This window comes from Setaria italica, chromosome II (assembly GCF_000263155.2).
Source record: "Setaria italica strain Yugu1 chromosome II, Setaria_italica_v2.0, whole genome shotgun sequence".
Classification (NCBI taxonomy): Eukaryota; Viridiplantae; Streptophyta; class Magnoliopsida; order Poales; family Poaceae; genus Setaria; species Setaria italica.
Window position 1 is genome coordinate 28932319 of NC_028451.1, and position 17015 is coordinate 28949333.

A 17015-nucleotide genomic window follows, 5' to 3' on the forward strand; every position below is an offset into this window, starting at 1 on the left:
ATGGGTAGAGGTTTCAGCGGGTGGCGGCGGTGATGCGCTTTGAGAAAGGAGCGCATATCCGCCATGGACTTAAGCTCGTGGTGACTGATGGGAGCGGTGATGGGAGGCGAGATGGAGGCCAGCACGTGGTGGGTCATGGTCAAGCCCAACCTTGCTACGAGTTCTATACGCTCGATTTGGATGTTCTTCTTACCCAGATTTAGTCGACCTTTTTCACAACTCAGGCCTGCCTAAGTGCTCTGGCCAGGTAACCAAACAAATATTTCTTGGCTTGGGCTGGCCTGCCACCCAACCAAACACGTCCATAAAGTCTAGCTATGCCAATGGCTATGTCTTTTTAAGATAGGTTATGAACTCGTGTACTCTAATTGTAACTCTGAAAATGAACGAAGCGCTCTTAGTCTCGAAAAAGAAAAAAGGTACTGTTACATATAGTTAGCATATAGTTAACCGGCTAGGTGCTACTTCATACCACATCCTGCTGAGAGGTCGAGAGCATTTAAGTCACGGCTTTTTCTGATTAGCAAGGCATCGATCGATCTCGATCATGGTACTTTCCATATATACCAAGGCAAACACAAAATACTAAAGTAAGCATAGTAAATGGGCGTACCAATATAGTATTCCGGAACGTGCGAGGAGGGTGCGGTAAAAGATTTGGTCTCGCGCTCCTACGGAAAAAAACGTTGCGCGGGCGACGCCGAAACCCTTGTCCCCTTCGCCACGTCTGACAGGGACGCCTCCCCTCGCTTGACCGCGTCTGGGATCCGGCCCCGGCGCCGGCTTGACGAGACCACTCCAATCATCCCGCCGTGTGGGGCCGGCCCCCCGTTGATTGCCTCCTGGACGGACGTACCACAGGGTGGGGGCCGCAAATCACCGCGCGCCGCGTGGACCGGTGGCGAGGACACGTTGGCAGCAGCCAGCCGCCCGCAACGGAGGAGAGGAGAGAAGGGAAAGCGGGTGTTGCGCGAAGATCTTTTGCTTTCCGGTGGTTAAATAAAGTAATCGACTCGCGTCCACGTCGCTTACTAATTAACAGCCGGTTAAGCTCGCTCACCGCGCTTCCCCCGCTAACCACCGGGCTAATCGCCCGGCGCCGTGCAGGAGACGCCGGGGGGTGACGCACGAGGCGCGGGGGCACGAACGCTGAAGCAAACGTGGCGGAGGGACTAGACGGGTCGAGCTGGTGTTTGCTGTTCGGCGACGCGCAGCGGGGCCGCAGGTATGTCGGCCGGTGGGGGCCCCGCGCTCGTTTCGTCTCGTGCGATTCCTATCCCGTCGCGTGCTCCAGTGTCCAGTCCGAGGGGAGGAAAGGACGGGAGGGTTGTGCCACTGGCGCTGCCCGCGCGACATGTCCGCCGCCACGTGTGCCGGGCGGTCGGGTGGGGTCCTCGAGCTTGCCGTACGTGGTGGGCCTCAAACACCTCGACCCTTCTGCGTTCTGTCTTCTCCTTCGCTTCCGTCCGGTCCGGATCACCCATGACGCCACTCGTGCGACGACCATACGCCCTGGAGATTTTTGGATCGGCCGCGTCGTCCGCATGCACGGATCGGTGGAGCTGGAGCAAATGCGACGGCACGGCACGGCCGCCGACCGAAGAAGCCGCGCGCGCGCACGTCGGGCAGGGAAGGAAGGGTTTGCTTCTTCTGGTTTCGATCTCTCTTTCTTTATCAGAAGTTTATAGGGGAAAAGGTTTCTTGCCACAAAGTTCAAGGGATCTAGCTAGCATCGACGTTCGACAATGGGGTAGCAGATAGGGCACGTTCTCACGATCGAGATACAATGGATGTAGCATGTAGTAGAAAGTTAGCGAAAAGAACGCGGTAACAAATGCTAGCTAGCACTTCGATGTGCGGCTTTTCACCGATAGCAGCTGCGGCACTCGATCGATCGTTCTCCGTCCAGCGTCGGCGTCGGCGTCCCCGGTCCCCGTAAGTTCTTCGTGGCAAGCCTGCCTAGTTATAAATTCCTATACTACTTTGATTAAGGGTTCGTAACTGTGAACATTGGTAATTATCAAAAAAAAATGTGAGCATTGGTAGGTGAATTTTTACAGTCGCTTGTTGCATGTGTCCACGTCGGAACGTTGTGTTTGCGTGTGCGCGCGCACGGGCGATCGAGAGGTTTTCTTGCTTGAATCTGCCATTTGAAGTCATCAGCATTTCCTGAACCTCCGTAAGCACGGGATGTATCGGAATTCGTTTACCAGAGCTGGCAAACTTCTATGAGCGCCTTATAAGCACCTTAAAAGGTACCCACTCTATTTCAAATTGTAAGTCATTTTAAAATATTTATATTCATAACTTTTACTTATATATCTAGACATAGTGTATATCTACTAAAAATGCTAAAATGACCTATAGTTTGGAACGGAGGGACTAGTACCAAAAAGGACAGGACAGTGTGATGAATTCTAGCATCGAGTGCTTATTTGAATCCGATCATGACAAACCTGCCTGGCTGCCTGCACTAGACAGCTACTCCCTCCGTCCCACGAAGAATACAATTCTAAGTATGTATCTGGAGTCATTTGTCCAGATACATATCCGAAATTGCATACTTTATAGTACGGAGGGCTTCTAGCCATTCGATTTCGAGCTCCTGAGCTTGATCAAGCTGCTTGGCACCGGCCATGCTGAAACCAAAGCCCTCATGGTCTAGCGTGTCCAATGATCGATAAACTTAGAGGGTGTTGGGATCCTCGGATCAAACTTTAGTCCCTATCACATCGAATGTTTAGATACTAATTAGGAGTATTAAACATAGATTATTTACAAAACTCATTGCACAGATTCATCTCGCCGTTTAGCCTCCATCTGTGTAATTAGTTTTATAATTAACTTATATTTAATCATCCTAATTAGCCTCCGAATATTTGATATGACACGGACTAAACTTTACCTGCAGGATCCAAACACCCTCTTAAGGCGAAGACACGGGATGCAGTAAAGTGCTAATCCATTTTTTTTAGAGTAGAGCTCGTCCAATTTGAGTTTGTATACAAACTTTTCCGCGAAGCACAACAGGGATTTAATATGAAACATCTTAGCTCAACACACGCATAGAAAACTAACTGTGCATATTTCAAAAAAAAAAAGAAATCTACTCTACACGCATAAAATATGAAGCGTAGCTGAGACTGCCTAGGACACAACTACACTAGTATCGGTTGGTCCAGTCCGCTGTTCCGTTCTTATCCAGTATGCCAAGAACTTCCGCCGCCAGCGGAGAAATCACCCGTCGATCGCTCTACACGTGTCCTCATATCCACGTGGCACCATCTCAACCTCTGCCTCTTGCCTCGCAACACGTGTTCCACCTCCTCTATAAATACCCGCTCACTCTGCGAATTTACGGCCACCTCGAAAATTCTCTTCCAACTTAAACCGTTTTATGTGCCCGCTCCCCTTCTTCGACGGTTACCAGCTTCACCGTCAATGCCGCCGCCGTCGCCGCCGCCACCAACAGGCGAACCGAAGCGCCGACGCCTGCTCTCCCTCCCGGCCGTGTGCCCGTGCGAGGGCATCGCGCCGGCGCCGCTACTCGCCTCCCTCCTCTCCCTCGCCACCGATTTAGCGAGCCGCGGGGCCGGAGACGCGGGCGCCTTCCTCGTGCTCCGCCGCGGCATGCGGCAGGTGGTCAGGATCGCGGGCCTCCTCCTCGCGTTCCTCGAGGAGATCCAGGACGCTTCGGTGGCGCCCACGCTACCGTCGGCGGCGGTGCTGGGGCTCACGGAGCTGCACGTGGCCATGCAGAAGCTGCGGTTCCTCCTCACGGACTGCGCGCGGCGGGGTGCGCGCCTGTGGGTGCTCGTGAACGCCGGACTGGCCGCGTCCGAGCTCCGGGCGGTGCTCGGGTCCGTCGCGGCGGCCTTGGACGCGCTGCCGAAGGGCGTCGTGGAGGCGTTGGTGGAGGCCGGGGAGCTCGCGCGGCTGGCGTCGGAGCAGGCGTGGCGCGTGCCGGTGCGTCCGGACGCCGGCGACGAGCGCGCGGCGAGGACCGTTCGGTCGATACTGGAGCAGTTCAAGAGCGGCGTCTCGCCGGACGCCGAGGACGCCAGGCGGGTGCTCCAGCACATCGGGATTAGGACCTGGTCGGAATGCTCCGAGGAGATTGCCTTCCTGGAGGATGAGCTGCGCACGCGAATGGACGGCGCCAGCGGCGACGACAGCAGCAGCAGCGACGCGGTACTCATCAACAGCTTGATAGCGTTCCTGGTGTACTGCCGCGTCGTGCTGTTCGATCAGATCGACGTGAGCCCGAAAGCGGATGCGGCGGCGCGGCCGGCCAGGTGCCCGGACTGGATCAGACCGGACGCGCTGCAGTGCCCGATTACGCTGGACCTCATGACCGACCCGGTGACAGTGTCCACCGGCCAGACGTACGACCGGGCGTCCATCACGCGGTGGATCAAGGCCGGGTGCCGGACGTGCCCGGTCACCGGCGAGCGGCTCCGCACCGCCGACGTCGTCCCGAACGCCGCGCTCCGCGGGATCATCGAGCGGATGCTGCTCAGCAACGGCGTCTCGCTCCCGGACTCGAGCGGCTCGGGGCACCGCCACGGCGCGCTCGCCAACACAGCCGCGCCGTTCGGGCGGGCCGCCGCCAGCGCCGCCCGCCTCACCGTCACCTACATCGTCGCCCAGATCTCGACGGGCTCGACGGAGGAGCGGCGGAAGGCGACGTGCGAGGCCCGCAAGCTCTGCAAGCACAGCGTGTTCTACCGCGCGTGCCTCGTGGAGGCGAACGCCGTGCCGTGGCTGCTGTGCCTCCTGTCCTCGACGGACGCCTCCGTGCAGGAGAATGCTGTGGCGTCCCTCCTAAACCTCTCGAAGCACCCGCGGGGCCGGGCGGCGCTCTTCGAGGCCGGCGGCGTGGGCCTCGTCGTGGACGTGATCAACGTCGGCGCCAGGGCCGAGGCGAAGCAGAACGCGGCGGCCGTCCTGTTCTACCTCTCGTCGGACCCGGAGCACGCCGAGGAGATCGGGCGCATCCCGGAGTCCATCCCGACGCTGGTGCAGCTCATCCGCGACGGCGCGCACCGCGGCCGCAAGAACGCCATGGTGAGCCTCTACGGCCTGCTCCAATGCGCGAGCAACTACGGCAAGGCCGTCGCGGCCGGCGCCGTGGCCGCGCTCGCCGCCGTGCTGTCCGTCGACTGCGAGGACCTCGCCGGCGACGCCGTGGCGCTGCTGGCGAGGCTCGCGGAGCATCCGACTGGCGCGCAGGCCGTGCTGGCGCGCCCGGGCCTCGTCGTCCGCGTCGTGGAGGCTCTCGCCACGTCGGCGTCCCGGTCGGGGAAGGACCACTGCGTGGCGCTGCTGGTGGCGCTGTGCCGGCACGGCGGGGAGAAGGTGGTGGCGCTGCTGGGGCGGATGCCGGGGCTGATGGCGTCGCTGTACACGCTGGTAGCCGACGGCAGCCCGCAGACGTGCAAGCGGGCGAGGGCGCTGCTGAACATGATCCACCGGCATTACGAGATGGGCGACCAGGCGGCGGCGCCGGCGCCGGCGCCGGCGTCGGAGGCCAGCGAGCGTGTTGTTCGCGTGCTATAGCCGCAAGACGTGCCGTAAGTACAGGATGTAGGGCTGGTAGATCTTACTTACCGTCAGCGAGTGATCGTTGTGAGAACATTTTTTGTTAATTCTCAGCTCGAGTTTTAGAAGAGCTGGGAACGAATTTTTGCTGCTTCTTTTCTTTTTTGAAGTTTTGTTATAATCGGATTGCTGTAGACATACACATACACACACGAATGTATAGAGAAGTCTGTTGTGAGCTTGAGATCGATAGCAGTTGTAGAAAGTGTGGCAGTATGGGGTTGCTGTTTGGAAGTTGCTGTACGTATGAGTGGCAAAAGTTGGCCTGTGTTATAACTGTGGAGATTCCAGTTAAAAAAAAAAAGTTACTGTGGCTTGTTGAATGCATGATGGATCAAATAAATGGATGACGAAGAGGTAGCTCTGAGGCGAATTTGGTCACTGATGCTAAAAATATCTAGGGGAAAAAAACAGGAGTGCCTCAGTGACAAGTTTAACTGAAGCTCAGAGTATGAGTACTACATTTCACAGTACTGTGCTGATATTTATAAGAGGAGCGCTAGCTGTACGTGTGTCTTGAAAATGAGTTTCCATCGTAGCGGCGTACGTGATTGGAACAGCTCACGTTCCTGTTGTTTCGTCTCAAAGGGGCCAGCAAACAGTTCGCATCGATCGTCTGCCATTGTCAGCGTCCGGTTAACGTGTGATTACCGTAGATTAAGTACAGGTATATCAATTCCCTAGTTTTTACAGCGCATGTGAAGCCCGTCTAGCTCAGTCGGTAGAGCGCAAGGCTCTTAACCTTGTGGTCGTGGGTTCGAGCCCCACGGTGGGCGTTTGAAGTTGATTTTTTGCTCTGCATTTTCAAACTTTTTTTTTTTGTTATTCCCATTTGCCCATTCAGATAGCAGTATCATTTTCATAGGCTACTGTCAGGTCAGCATTGCGCACTGCAGGGCTGCAGTGGAGTCAAGCTCCAGAGCACATCACCGGAGCCGATTTCCTCCTGCTAATGATCATATCTGGCGCCGCTGTTGCACTCACCAGCGTTGACGTGTCGGGGGGGCGTGCGTGGTACGATGCAATTGCGGCACAGCGCAAGTCGGCAACGAATCCGGCGCTTACACGCGCCAACCCCCTGAAGTCCGGCTCCCTCGCCTGGGTACGTCGCCTACGGCCTGACTCCCCGTCCCATTTAATTTATCAGCACTCTTTAATCCCAGGCCTTGTTTAGTTGCCAAAGTTTGGAGGTGCCAAATTACTGTTACAGCACTGTAGCATACTGTAGCGTTTCGTTTGTATTTGTGAATTATTGTTCAAACACTGACTAATTAGGCTCAAAAGATTCGTCTCGCAAAGTACAACAAAACTGTGCAATTAGTTTTTAATTTTGTCTACATTTAGTACTCCATGCATGTACCGCAAGTTTGATGTGATGGGGAATCTTTATTTTTGCATAGTGCCAAAGTTGGGAGTTGGGGGTGAACTAAACAAGGGCCCAGTCCTCCTCTCATCCTCTGTTGCTGCTAGATCCACCGATAAAAAACAATCTATGACCTGGTGCCTGCCCACGGCCCCACCCCCCCTCTCCCACTGCCGCATCGTCGATCCGGTCGCACGCCGAGCCGACGTGCCCGTGCCTGCCCGCTCCCGTGCACCAACAGCGCGGGGCACGTGAGGCGCACCACTTGTTTCGTTAATTAACTACTTAACCACTAGTCGGGGTTAGCGCCGTTGATTTGCATGGCCTAACCTGGCTAACCCCATGCTGCGTCTGCGTGAGATCTCGCCTCGGAGCAGGAAGGAGGCGGCGGCGGCCTCGTGATCGGGTCACGGGCGACACACATGGTTAGAGAATTGCTTGGACGGTGGAATTGGACTGGCAGATCGCATGAATTTTTTTCCTCCTCCGATATAAATCTGCTGCTCGATCCGAGGTTGCTAGAACGCTAGCTATCCATTTGACAAACACGAACAAGTGGAGAGGTCTCTTACTCTCTTCGGAGTTCGGACTTTGCTGGCAGTGGCAGTTTATTTTTCTTTCTGACGGCAAACGATGTTGGCAACATACACGTGTAGACTGACACTTGGAATCTAGTGGCCCTTGACATTGGTAGGAGCACCGATTACCGAAGAAGAATAAGAAGGTGGCAACTAAATTTGGGAAACAGAAGAAAAGAAAAAGAAAATCATATTCATACTACTGGAGTATTATAATAAAAGCTGCAGAACTCAGCCTTAAAATTTGTGGATAAAATTTGGGGGATCCGGAGCACGTGCATTTGGGCTTTTGGAACTGAGCCTGTCTGCCAAACCCATCGCCGGGAATGATGGGCCGCGTTAAGTGGGCCACACCCATTCCACCGCTCTCCACGAAGACCCGCCCGCAGGCCGCAGCCAGAGTCTCCCGCGCCTTCGCTGCCAGCGCAGCCATGCTACTCGTTACCTCGGCGCCCTTCAGCGTGACACCCTTACTCCGACGCTCGTCGATGGCCAGCTTCGCGTTGAGGAGTAGGCGCGGCCGCCCGCTGGAGGAGCATGCGCGTTGGTCCGCGAGGGGAGCTCGCGCGGCTGCCCGCCGGAGGAGCAGGAGCGTCCGCCCGCCGGGAAGCTCGCGCGCCCGCCCGCTGGAGGACCTCCCGCTGGCCGCCTGGTGTGCTCACCCCGCCGAGAGGAAGGGCCCCGCGGTCGCCCCCGGAGAACCTGCGCCAAATTTCTCAATCTCCGCTGGAGATGTCCACCTGATACTCGCCGGCCAAATTCATGCCCGGCATGGTGAGTTTCCTTTCCATCGTTCGCAATGGAAGCTTGCTTGATCTATTGTGAATCCATTTTACCATCTACCTTCACAAATTCATTGAAGAAAAAAGTTAGAATTATAACTTTCCCATCCGCCAGTTTCCACGAGTCACAGCTACCCTCGTGCAGTGCTTGTGCGCCGCTTGAGGACGAGGCTCGGAGCCTGGAGGTGGAACGGCGCAAGGAAATAGCGCATGCGAGACAGAGGACGACAGTGTCGAGGTGGGACGAGCCCATCCGCTTGTTTTCGGCGGACGGGGGCGTCCCACATCTAGCGCGGATATTCTCTCGCAGGACAGACCCATCCTCCCTCGCCCTACAGCCAAACACCAGTAAAATCGGAACCGCCCCGTTCCATCCCAAATCGACCTCGCCACCAAATACACGGTTAGTTAATGTACTCGTGCTCAAAGATGGTGCGCTGATCCAGATCCACCCACTCGCGCACCACCATGCCTCTGCCTTGGACGTGTTCCTCGAAACCCCGCCGCTCCAAGATCGGCATCAACGGGCGTGAAACCGTGAAGCTTCGGGTGTGAAATGAAATAAACAGCTATAAAAATCCTAAATAAAATATCATACGATTTTAGTAGAAAAATTAATTACCTGGCTCAAAATTGAGCCGGTACGGAATAAGACAGTCTGCACAGATACTCCATCATCTGTGCCGGCTCGTTTAAACCCGGTATGGATGAATGATACGAGTGTTTCTCTAGTAGTGCGTTATAATAAAAATTCATTCTTAGACGATGGCACTGAAATATTAGTGTGTTAACAACTACGAATAAGAGTGAGAAAGCAGCAGCTGTTACCACGAATAAGGAAGGTTTAGAACAAGTTTGGCTCCGCCGGCGGTCAAAGTGTAGATAGCTCCGTATTGTTTACATATGTTCAGGGTCTAAATGGTATAGCTGGAAGACAAGTTAATGCTGGGGAACAATTTGGGCAGGGCTTCACTGGCCGCTGGGGCGGTCAACCTTTTCCCGCGGGTGCAACAACCCAGGCGCAGGCGGCGTAGGTAGGTGCATCAGCGCTCAGCCACGCACGCACGGGCCATCGCCACGTACGCACTCTCTGAGCTGCTGGTGAGTGCAGCAGGTAATAAAGGAGGTCCAATCTAGTTGCGCATGTGCTAATTAACGTGAGCAAAGTGACGTCGTCACCAGGTCAAAATCTTCTGTACTTCTTCCTCGTATGTTCTTCGAATCTATATATGTGTATTGACACGACCGTTGACCTCACACTAACCAACCGCAACCTCTAGATTTGGTCTGCACCTGCCCCCGCGGCCAGCACGCGTCTCACAAGTCCTATATATAGCTCAAAGGTTGAGAACGAAGTCAAAGAAATACCAAAAGGCATGTATATTTGGAGTTGTAATTGACTTGAGAGTTGGGACATTAACTAAAAGACATGTATGTTTCCGGCTATAAGAAAACATCACTCCTAGCCTCTACTCTCTCCGTTTCAAATTGTAGGTCGTTTTGACTTTTCTAAAATCGTAGATATTATTATCCAGCTAGACACACACTATATCTAGATATATATCCTAAAAAATAAAAACGACCTACAATTTGGAAAGGAGAGAGTACCTCCTACCAGACACAAAAGGTACATACTCCCATTATAAATTACATAGGAAACAACACTTCATTAGAATCTCTTATATACTGACCATAGCACTAAGACACTACCAGTACCATCGGCAGCAGCGGGCCATCACCCTCGTCCTTTTCCCTGATCACGTGACAGCTCCGTTCGGATGAGATTGCTGAGGCTGCGACTGCAGCGGCTAGCTTTCTATAAACTACAGGAAACGGAGTTGTTGGTGCTGCAGCGCAGCGGCAAAAATCACAGCCGGTGCATCTTCAAGTTGTTCAGCAGGAGACACCAGCCATGCGCCATGCATGCACACAGGTAGAGGTGGTAAAAAGCTCTAAATTTAGCTTAACAAAGATCAGGTTCAGAACCATAATAATATATGATTTTGATTAAATATGGATAGAGCTGAGTTGGATTGTAAAGGAGGTACGAGGATCATGATCTATTACCACCTCCTATATACAGGTGATCCTCAAGTTCAGAACATACGAGCAAATAAATAGAATATATAGTTAATGCTCTCAGCGTGCTGCACCTATCGAATGCACATGAGCTATCCAAGCCATTTATTTTTGAATCAATGGTGAGATGGTTCATGTAGGTAAGAAGTACATGTAATAGGTAGTGGATCAACGGTTGGATAGGGAGAAATAAATAGTTGAGATAAATCATATAGTCACGTGTGCATGTGGTTTTGCATTTTTCATGTTCTTTTCAGACTCTACCCCAAACTTATGGTTTCCGAGAGAGGCCTAGCTTCATGCAAAATGCATGGCAGATCCGGCGATTGTGCACGAAGAAACAAAGTGAAGGAAGTATACACGCAAGAAATTAAAGGCCGGGGTCACCGATCTTAGATAGGGGAAGAGTGGAGGGAAAAACACTCTTTGCAACGTAAAGAATTTAAGATCGCAAAATATGATTAATTATACGACGTATGTAGTAATACACACGTAAAAACTTGTATTTATTTGTCAAATCAAGCTATCTTATTTGATGATGTAGCTTCTGCGAATAGTTAGTTTTGTCAATATTGAACACAACAAATTCGGATATTTCTTTGAGGCACGTAGCAAACGGTAAAACAGGTACTAAACAACAGGTGCATCCCTGCGGGTCTATCTTCGCATATATAAACCCCTCCGCATTCTAGCTTTGAGCTCTCCCTATCTGGCTATATCTCTCACTCTCACCACATTCGCCGTGTCTCTCATGGAGCTCTGGATATGCAGTAGTAATGCCGCTGATCATCACCATTACTGTCTTCTTGTACCTCCTCCTGCATAAACGCAAGCAAGCAGCTGTTCCCAGTGCACCATCTCTTCCATCGCCCCCCGGCCCCGTCGGCCTCCCACTCGTCGGGAGCGCCCTCCACTTCATCGGGCCGTTCAGCCGCAGCCCGCACGCCGTGCTCACCCGCCTCGCCGAGACCAACAGGCCCGTCATGTCCTTCCGGCCGGGCATGGCCGGGAACTTCGTGGCGGTGTCGTCCCCGGCCGCGGCACGGGAGGCTCTCGTCGACAACGACGCGGCGCTGGCGCCACGGTTCGTGCCCGACGTGGCCTGCGCCCTGGCACACAGCTCGGAGTCCATCTCCTTCCTCCCGACCTCCAGCCCTCTGTGGAGGCAGCACCGCGCCACGGTCGGCGCCCACCTTTCCGCCGCCCGGAGCCTCGACGCGACCCGGCAAGTCAGGGATCGTCACGCCCGGGCCTCCCCGAGAGCATGATGAGGACGCGCTCCGGCACGCTGGTCGGGGTCGGGGAGGCCGTGCTCGACAGCGTGCTCGACGTCGTGTCCAACATCCTCTTCTCCGAGGACGTCGTCAACACGCGCGTGCAGGGTGACACACTATTCAGTGACCTCGTGGCAGTGCTTGAGGACTGGACCAGACCCAACGTCTCCGACGCATTCCCCTTCCTCGCGCCAATCGACCTTCTCGGCTCGCGCCACCGTGTCTCGAGAGGCCTGACCAAACTGTACAAGTTTTTCGACGAAGAGTTCGTTGAACGTCGGTTATTAGCCAATGGCGAGAACCATGGCGACTTGTTGGACGTAGTCCTCGCGCGGCATGCCAAGTCGGGTAGGATCACCGTGGAATGGGCGATGGCGCTGCTGCTCAAGCACCAAGACAAGATGAAGAAGGTGCAAGCTGAGCTCGTGGCGACCCTAGGCTCCAAAGACTTCGTCGAAGAGCGCGACTTGAACAAGCTCCCCTACCTCCAAGCAGTGATAAAGGAGACTCTCCGGCTGCAGCCACCGGCACCGCTGTTACCTCGACAAGTGGTTAAGGATGGCATGTCACTAGGCGGATTCTCCGTGCCAATATTGGCACTTACATTCTCGTCAACTTATGGGCCATCGGGAGGGACCCAACGGTATGGCCACGGCCTGAAGAGTTTTTGCCTGAAAGGTTTCTAGGCAAGCAAGCGGCAGACTTCCGGGGCTTGGACTTCGCCTACAAGCCATTTGGGGCGGGGAGAAGGATGTGCCCCGGATTGGACTTCGCCACAAGGTTGGTGCCACCGTTGTTGGCCTCAATCCTGCACAAGATCGAATGGAGGCTGCCCGGCGGGATGGCGCCCAAGGACGTGGACCTCAGAGATCGTTATAGCACGGTGTTGGAGATCAGCTCGCCAAGCCCCTCCATGCAGTGCCGGTGTGCATGCTTTGACATATGACTTAGATATTGCATAAGTTTAACCCTATATTAACTAGCATAGAGAGTAGATGCATGTGTGACGTGCATGTGATTTATGAGAAAATTTCATTTGTTTTTTTTGAAAGAACAGGAGGGGTTCAGAACCCCTACTGATTAAATATATATATAAATATGTAAAGTTGAAACAAAAGTAATACAACTAAGAGGCGTAAGAGCAGGTGAAATAAATCGGATAAAAGAAAAAGAAGTAAAAGAAGAGAAGCCGAACAGGTACAAGAAAATTTCATTTGTTATATATGGCCATCAAGACCAGATCATCAGGTTGTGTTCGTGAGGCCTGTCGTCCTACCTGCATCTACTGGTTTTCACCTTACAGTTGTAGCAAGCGGCACAGACAGAGAAGGGCACGATTGATTATACAATCATCTGTACGAGTACGATGCATGCGTGATTGATTATATGCCTTGTATAATCATCAGTTATGGCCCCGTGCACAGCATCAATCCCATAGGCCTGGGCTGCTACCTCGAGCTGATGATTCTGATCAAACTAACAGCAGAATTAACCGTAGTATCATATAGTACATCCTCAACTGATTTGCTCCGATGTTCATTATCTTCCATTGTTGTCGTCTTACGTCGGGACCTCGATACTTTATTATGCTTCATTTATATATCCCTCTCGCGTTTTTTAGATGAAGGATAAAATTCGGCCTACTATATTCATATGGTGGATATATACAGCTAAGGGTATTACAGAGAATTCTTAGACTAGTAATCTAAAAAAGAGGAGTTCAAAAACACCAGAAAGAAAACTGTAAAAAATAGTATACTAAGTGATGATTCTCGGAGAGTTACTGATGGAGTTAGTTGCTTACCAGATCAAAGTCAGAGTTGGGGCAAATGAACTGGCCTTCCCAATTTGGGAGTGACAAAGTTGGGATTTTGCCATAAATGCGCAACTGTAGCATTTCGTTTGTATTTGTGAATTATTATCCAAACATTGACTAATTAGGCTCAAAAGATTCGTCTCGCAAAGTACAACAAAACTGTGCAATTAGTTTTTGATTTCGTCTACATTTAGTACTCCATACATGTACCGCAAGTTTGATGTGATGGGGAATCTTCTTTTTGCATAGTGCCGGAGTTGGGAGTTTGGGAGGAACGTTTAGCAAAATCCACGCTACGGCCAATCCCCTACCGTCACCACAACGCGTTCCTGACGTTTGTTGCTCAAGATAGACACGCAAACAAGTGTAAATATAGCACATTCTGTAAAAAAAAAAATTATCCGTCGATGGCTTACCTGCCGCCGTTGACTGAAAATCTCAGTCGACCGCGTTGAGTATGTTATCAGATTAATAAACTCGTAATGAATATGTGAGTCACAGTCTCACAACATTTATTTTAATGGTGACCGCATTTTTTTTCGAAAGACCGGCGTTCTTCCTTCCTTGGCGTCGGATTGGCCGGCGGCAACGCTGATCGTTAGCATCGTCAGCGCATCGGCAGCCCGCTCGCGGGCTCGCGGCTGCCGGAGGAGAGGATGCCGGCTTGCTGTAGTTTTTCCATTTGTGCCCTGTAGGCAGCAGGCACTGGCGGATCTACTAGGGGGTGGGCCGCAGCCCACCCTAAGATCTGGCCCAAGGAGTCCCCACCCCTGCCCGAGGCGCGATCCCGCGAGGCCGTGGCGGCGAGCCGGCGATTCAGTGTCTGAGTGGCGGCCTTGCGACGCGAGCGTGGCCTGTGTTGGACCTAGCCCGTCCCCGGTGCCTTCGCCGCCGTTGCGATTGATCTGTGACTCTGAAAACTCCATGTCGTACCGCGTACACGGACACCATCTCGCCGATGGCCATGCTGCAGGCGCTGACCACGGAGCCACGCCCCACGCCGGAAACGAGCGTACACGGACACTTTGGGTACGAAGTTTCGGTTGGATTTTCCAAACCTATGCATCTCTCCGATCAGGATTACAGTTCAGTTTTTCATCAATGATAACCTTGCAGGTGGTGCTCACGACTCTAGCACAGATCACGAGAGGCACCACGTCACCATGTCGATGCACGGCCACTGCGTGCAGGCCATGTAGTTGACGCCGCCATCTCCGTTGTCCGTTGCCGCGTGGATGTGGGAGCTGAGCTGAGAGCCCATGGGATAGATCCAAGCAAACATACCACGGGTGGTGAAAACATACCACGGGTGGTGAGATTGATTTTTTTTAACAAACTGGCAGGAGAGCTGTCCGACTGGACGGTTCAACAATAAAAAAATACTTAGGTGGATTGGGATATCAACACAGAACAAACTAAGCCAACGAACTACTCAGCCACCACAAGCTCCACAGCTCGGCCACCGCGCAAATACTGTCGGACACGTACACCACAATCGTGAGTCACACCGTACATTTTCTTTCACCTTCAAGTAGCCTGGCAGACGCCAGACTCACCGCTGCTATGCAGGGCCAACCGCCACCACCACAATACCAGATTGCCATCTTCTTCAGGTCGTGCACATGTAAATACAGCTCGACATCTTTAGAAACAAGAAGGGAAGCAGACTGCACTGTACCATGCCGACAAAGCCACTGTAAAGCGGGACCTATCACCGTAGTGCTACTGTAGCACCACACCCCAAACCAACAGGATGATTCCACCAGATCTGGACCTCTCCAAGGTTGCCTCGCAGACACCGTCACGAAAACACAACGTGTAGGAGTTTCGCCACATCCGCTGTTGGACTCCACTCCTCGCTCTCGTCGCCTTAACTCCATGCCGCATATCTATTTTTTGTATTGGCATCAGAAAGGGGTATAATACCACTTTATAGCCCTAAGATCTCATCCATCTATCGAGCTGCCACTGAAAACTCAATTGCACTACAAGTTGTTTCCCGGGAGCCTCCAAAGCCACTGGCTGAAACCCTAGTGAACTCAATGTCTCCAAACTCTACCGCCATGAGGTCAAAATCACCGTTGCTCGCACATAGTTGCCACTGTTGCATTGGCACGCCATCGTTGTCACTTGTGCCATCTTTCGATGATGCCTCGCACCGAAGTAGCCTCGGCTATACCGGTCTACCCACTGCAGGATGCTGCAAGCTAAGTCGCCAACACATAGTCATTGCTGCAAGCACCGCCAATTGATGTTGTTCCGCACAGCATTGTGTTGGTGCTCATTATTGACACCTTTTTACCCTTGTTTATCTTCAATAATGACATGGATTTAATACCTAACTATTGATCATACCTAATAATCGGGCCGTTTTCACGTATGCAATATATTTTGGAGGATATTCTATTTTTGCAGGAAATTAGACTTTAATGGAGCATAATAGGATCAAGCCTTAAACAAGCAACAACCCAGAGAAAGACGAAGGTCAAAGGGCCTATAAAGGACCTAAGCCGATTGGCCTATAGACCCCAGGCCAATCGGCCTAGGTCCTGAGGAGTCCAATCGTGCTCATTCTTGGCGAGCAATCCTCTATGATGCCTTAGGGGCTAAGTTTCTAAAGATATGGTAAGATGATCTCAGGATCAAAGTGAATCAAACAAAGATTTGGAGAGTTATCAATGATCATTCTTATCCCAAAGCTATCAACGTGCCAGGCCCACATGCAAGTGAAAAAGAAGACTCCAGAACACCTGAGATTACTTGGAGACGAAGGGAGGCGTGAGATGAAAGGGGGTACGAGAGGCCACAAGGAAGGGCTATGCCGATCGGCCTGGAGCATTCCCTCACCCCCTTGACTTTCCATTTGAAGCATGGGTCCTCTAAACTATAAATACCCGCATTCTCTATCGTGCATGGGGAGACATTCGACGCATTTAACTACAAGCAGCAGAGAAGCAGAAGGAGCCTGAGGGACACCACTTGGGAGAGCCGAGGGTTGTGCAGTTATCTAGGGATTAGCGTAGCTAAGCCGTAGCTGATGTGGGAACCCTGCGAGGAAGATCCACGTCGGAGTTCTTAAGTTAGGATCATCAGAATAGGGTAGGATCCCAGTGGACATCTGGTAATGTACAATCATTCATGGTGAAGTAATAGATGTGTTCTTGTTCTTAGCGATCTAATTGCCTCCTATGGTGTTATGCTCTTTCGGGTTTGCTTGCTTTTCAATCTATGATTGATGATAGATTGCATATGATATTTATGTGGTCGTGGTGACTAGATTTGCATGCCTGATCTTCCGATGAGTATGACATGTTCTTATGGTCGTGCCCTTAGACTGTCTATGCTGATGAGGATATCGCGATAGGTTCTTCCTTGTGTAAGGTGGGGGTTTTCGAGAGCAAGACCGGAGGTGTAGATTTAAAGATGTCTTTTGCTATGATCATATCTATGTTGGTTTGCTACCTTGCTCAGAATTACAACATATGCATAGTCTAGGTTGCTCTGGATTAGTTACCTCTTGTT

The 17015-nt window shown here is 52.4% G+C and overlaps 2 protein-coding genes, 1 non-coding gene and 1 pseudogene across 3 annotated transcripts; all 4 read left to right on the forward strand.

Moving 5' to 3' along the window:
• The first annotated feature begins 3348 nt into the window (after nucleotides 1–3348).
• On the forward strand, nucleotides 3349–5924 carry LOC101772081 (U-box domain-containing protein 19). Its single transcript, XM_004956656.3, has one exon. The coding sequence runs from the start codon at nucleotides 3442–3444 to the stop codon at nucleotides 5557–5559; it is 2118 nt and encodes a 705-aa protein (XP_004956713.1). The 5' UTR covers nucleotides 3349–3441; the 3' UTR covers nucleotides 5560–5924.
• A 380-nt stretch (nucleotides 5925–6304) lies between these two features.
• Nucleotides 6305–6377, forward strand: TRNAK-CUU. The gene has a single exon. It is a non-coding gene; the product is annotated as a tRNA-Lys (tRNA).
• Nucleotides 6378–11179: 4802 nt separating this feature from the next.
• Nucleotides 11180–11671, forward strand: LOC106804160 (oryzalexin E synthase-like). The gene has a single exon (XM_014804704.1). It carries the CDS (start codon nucleotides 11180–11182, stop codon nucleotides 11669–11671), a length of 492 nt encoding a protein of 163 aa, XP_014660190.1.
• On the forward strand, nucleotides 11668–12623 carry LOC101783593 (annotated as a pseudogene).
• The last annotated feature ends 4392 nt before the right edge of the window (nucleotides 12624–17015 follow it).